General features: G+C 35.7%; 1 protein-coding gene across 1 annotated transcript in view; it reads right to left on the bottom strand.

Annotated features, from left to right (window-relative positions):
* LOC137627348 (uncharacterized) overlaps nucleotides 1-5,000 on the bottom strand; it is a 104,287-nt gene that overhangs the window by 39,966 nt on the left and 59,321 nt on the right. Inside the window, 2 exon segments of the mRNA XM_068358432.1 lie at nucleotides 2,037-2,122; nucleotides 3,348-3,461. Coding sequence (XP_068214533.1) covers nucleotides 2,037-2,122; nucleotides 3,348-3,461 — 200 coding nt within the window.

Here is a 5,000-nt window from a genome sequence, read left to right as displayed (position 1 = left end):
CTGGCAAGAATAAAGAGCCAGATGCTGCAGTACAGCAGTGAGAGTATGACTGAATGGTTGACCAGTGTGTGTAAGGTCTTCTTTATAAGGGAAAGATTTTCATGATAGGTGAGAGCAATAATTGTTCATTTGTTAAAATGCAGATATACAAGAGACAGTAAGAATTATAAAAGCATATTGTTATATAGTATGACTGAGAAGGTGATTTATATGGGAAGATTGAGGATACAAGACATAACAGAATGATTAATCAAAAAGAATATGAAGGGCATAGACAAGTCTTAGAATGTCGATAAACTATCAAATATGAAATAGCTGTGCATGACTTTGAAAGTACATGAAAAATACTGCATGTGGTATAATTGGACATATATAAAACTCATATATACTAGATTTGTTATAAAGGCAATGCAGAGGCTGTTAATAGTTTCTTTAAAAATGATAAGTTGCTTATGAAATAACAAGTTTTTATGATGCAAGTTAAATGTATATAAGAATTTGTAGGCGTAAGAGTGGTTGTTTATGAGTTAAAATGTAACAGAGACAGTTGTGTGCATTGAATATCTACGACTATCTATAAACCTTATGAACAGAGTGATGCTGGTGCAAAAGTTGGGACTGAAAAAATGAGTTTTGCATGAAGTGTGGAATAGATGGTGTTTCTAGATTATACAAAATTGATGGTTGGAGGCAGTAGGAAGAAAATGCAAATTGTTAAATGCACTTTCTAATGTTTTGTAAGAGGAGAAAGTTGAGAGTAACTGTGACTGATAGTCAGGTAATGCTAAAGATAAACCAGGAATGTGTAATAATAATTGATAAAATATCTGGTAGAGGAATTAAAGTAGTAGAATTGCATAATTACTTGATAGTAAATATTTGGGACGATTGTAAAATGGCAAAAGAGGAGAGTTCCAGAATAGGTAAAGAATGGGAGGTTGCAAAATGTGATCAAATATTGAAGGGAAATTGGGAGTGTTTAAGGAACTAGAGATGGGAATGCATGGGGTAACAGAGATGAATAATTTCGATATTACATAGGTAATAGCTATGAAGTGGTAAGGAATGTGCAGATATACAAATTATGTGATAAACGTAAACAACGTTGATAGAAAGATAAGGCTCGCTTCACACGAGCGGATTTTTTTCCGTACGGAAATATTTCCCCTTGGCAGGAGGCATGTCTTCACATGAGAGGATTTTACCCGAGCGGCCGCATAGTTTCTATATAAGCCGCTACACTGGAACAGCGCGGGTTAGCAGTGCACGCAGTTAGTAAATCACTACCGCTCGGAAATTCTTCCGAGCGGGAATTTTAATAATTGTGATAATAGTAATTCTAATAATTTTAATACTAACAATTTTGATATTAACAATAATTTTAATATTAATAATAACAGCTGTGAACGGCCCCATTGATCTCTAATCCGCGCAGACAGAACCGGGCGGCAGCAATCCGCGCATGCGAACCGAGCTATAGTAAGTTGAGACAGGTTAACAATGTGAGAAGAAGAGTATGATAGGTCATAAGTATACAATTCTGAAGTATTAGGAAGGAAGAAAGAGGCAATGCAGAAAGTGCCAGGCACACTTAAGGCTTTGGGAAGGTTAAAAAGTATGGCAAAACCTCATAGCCCAGAGAATGCGTGTAACTGTGGGAAGGGTCGACGCATTGTTGATGAGCGTTCCGCATAAGGCGTATGAAGCAGCCAAGTTCTGAAAGTGTACTGCACATTGAGTTTATCTCTGATTCAGTTAGTAAATTGTTTATGTAGCAGTGATCACTGCCTTGTCTTAGATCTGTAGACATCGCCGCTGCACAATTTATCAAGAGTATCAACTTCATTATTCTAAATTGACCATAGTTTAAAACCATGTCTGCGTACAAAAATTCATCAACAAAAACTTAGCATAAGATCATATTATTTAATAAATGAACGTTCCTAAAAACCATTAGGAGCCTCAGGCCCCAAAAATATGCAAGGAAAAAGAGAATTGTGCGTTTAAAAATAATAAACTTAAAAAAACTTACTAACCTTGTCTTGAATATTTTTTGCAAATGTAAACTCCCTTATTATATCTTGACGAAATGTGTTGAAGAGTTGTATTTCAAATGGATAGCCTGAGATAAAAGGTAAAGATGAATGTATTTAACAAAAAAAAATATTTATGAATACACACACGTATATAAAGTAGATAGATAGCTAGTAGGATAGATATAATGCAAAATCACCATCACCATCATTATCAATATTGTTATTTAAATAATTATCAATGTAGTTATTGTTATTTACACAAACATTACATAAATACTAATCATTATCAAAGACTAATTAACCCCTAGAGATGGTAAAAAGTTTTCTGTATTGACCACCAAGAAAGGAAATAAAAATACTGGCAGTTTTCGATAGAACTTTAAAGAAAGATGCGTTATTTCTTCGAGTTTGTTTTCAGCGGCTTTCAACAAAGGTCCCTATGAAGTGCTATATTTGATTGAAATTTCTGTTAGGCAAATTCTCTTCTCTGCAGATGGCAACATTTTAATATTGCCCTTTCAGAGGTGCTATATTTTATTGAAATTTCTGTTAGGCATAATCTCTTATTATTATTATAATTATTATTATTATAATTAATCTTTTAATAATGAAATTTAAGGAAACCTATATCAAATAACCATCGTAGGGTTTATGCAGTCAGTGTTTTTCAAGCGGTGCACTGAAGCCAATACTAAAGGGACCTTCTGCTTTTATTTGTCACTACTTTATATGAATGGACTCCCCGGGCCCATGTGGCAAGATATGTAGGGTTCAGTTTTATGCACTGGTGTGTCTCCTTGACTCCTTTTTAGCGTTGGACTGTTTGTTAATTCATGCTGGTCTACAGAACACATCATGCAAAGGTTGGGCGTTAGCTCAGATAAGAGGAAGAAGAGCTTGGAAGTGCCAGAGACGAAAGCTAGTAAGGAAAGGAAGGGAGGCAGCGAGAATGAAAGCAGGAATGGGATAAAGTTTTTGAGAGAGTGATTAAGGCACGGCTTGGAATGAGTGAATCAATTGGCATGAATGATAATATGGTCAGATTATTTACCTGTAAGCCAAATCCTACTCACTTTGAGTATATGTCTTCCTTTACTTCAGTCTACAAACATACAGAGCGGGATTTGCTAAATAAATCATATCTGTAAGGTTATACTATTGATAGTTGGGGCTATATATAGAGCCCAATTGACCTTATAATATAAAGCACATGGCTTTGACGCCAAGGATACATCTCTCTCTCTCTCTCTCTCTCTCTCTCTCTCTCTCTCTCTCTCTCTCTCTCTCTCTCTCTCTCTCTCTCTCTCTTACCCGTTAACACGAAACGTTCAGGTCCTAATATTCCTGATGCAGCAGCTTCGTATTTCCCGTGGTTGAGGAAGGTCAGATATCCGACAGGAGTCCATTCCTTTCGGTCGAAAGCTCCTTACCAAAGGGAACGAAAACGTCTTGATAAAAACGAAATTAAGCAAATAAAACACTCAGGTGAAGTAAAAGATGTTAATTCATGCATTGATTTATATTAGTGTATTCATATTTGTTAATGCATCTACACAAGTATAACAATACTTAGAAAAAAAAATTCTTTTATAATACTGTTGCTCTGATCATATGCAAAGGTATGTAGCAAGTCATAGTATTTTTTTTTTCATCACAAGTAGAAAGAGCAATCACAGATTTCAGACCTCCGCCAATGAAGATTGTAAAAAAGTTTATTCAAGTCTACGGACAAAGTTTTCCTCTTTTCATATGTTGATCTAGAATGAATCTACTGTTTAATAAGAACAATAATAACCAGAATCACTATCTTGATCTGGATCACCTCCAAAATATAATGGGATCTTCCGGAGCACAGTACCTATCCGTTGTTAGAATATTGTGAAAATCCAGCAAGAAGTTTTGACGTAATCCTGCTAACAATAAAATAAATAAAAACAGATAAAAATATAACCTCTTTGGCAGAGATGGCAAGCGCATGTCATTTTATATCTAAAAATAAATACATAACTAAATAAATCATCATCATCATCATCTCCTTCTACGCCTAGTGACGCAAAGTGCCTCGGTTAGATTTCTCCAGTCATCTTTATCTTGAGCTTTTATTTCAATACTTCTCCATTCATCATCTCCTACTTCGCGCTTCATAGTCCTCAGTCATGTAGGCCTGGGTCTTCCAACTCTTCTAGTGCCTTGTAAAACCCCGCTGAACGTTTGGTAAACTAATCTCTCTTGGGGAGTGTGAAGAGCATGCCCAAACCATCTCTATGTACCCCTCATCATGATTGCATCCAAATATTGCACTCCCAATATCCTTCTGAGGGCTTTATTCTCAAATCTACAAAATCTGGCGCTCAAGTAATCTCTCTTATAGCTTCATTTCTAATATTTTGTCCTGCCATTTACCTCCCAATATCCTTCTGATGCTTTGTTCTCAAATCTACAAAATCTGGTGCTCTCTTATAGCTTTATTTCTAATATTTTGTCCTGCCATTCAACTCCCAATATCCTTCTGAGGGCTTTATTCTCAAATCTACAAAATCTGGCGCTCAAGTAATCTCTCTTATAGTTTCATTTCTGATATCCTGTCCTGCCATTTAACTCCCAATATCCTACTGAGGGCTTTATTCTCAAATCTACAAAATCTGGCGCTCAAGTAATCTCTCTTATAGCTTCATTTCTAATATTTTGTCCCGCTATTTAACTCCCAATATCCTTCTGAGGGCTTTATTCTCAAATCTACAAAATCTGGCACTCAAATAATCTCTCTTATAGTTTTATTTCTGATATCCTGTCCTGCCATTTAACTCCCAATATCCTCCTGAGGGCTTTGTTCTCAAATCTACAAAATCTGGCACTCAAATAATCTCTCTTATAGTTTTATTTCTGATATCCTGTCCTGCCACTTAACTCTCAATATCCTTCTGAGGGTTTTGTTCTCAAATCTACAAAATCTGGCGCTCAAGT

This window comes from Palaemon carinicauda, chromosome 35 (genome assembly GCF_036898095.1).
Source record: "Palaemon carinicauda isolate YSFRI2023 chromosome 35, ASM3689809v2, whole genome shotgun sequence".
NCBI classification, from domain to species: Eukaryota; Metazoa; Arthropoda; class Malacostraca; order Decapoda; family Palaemonidae; genus Palaemon; species Palaemon carinicauda.
Note: the sequence above shows the minus strand (reverse complement) of the source record. Positions and strands in the feature narration are given on the sequence as shown.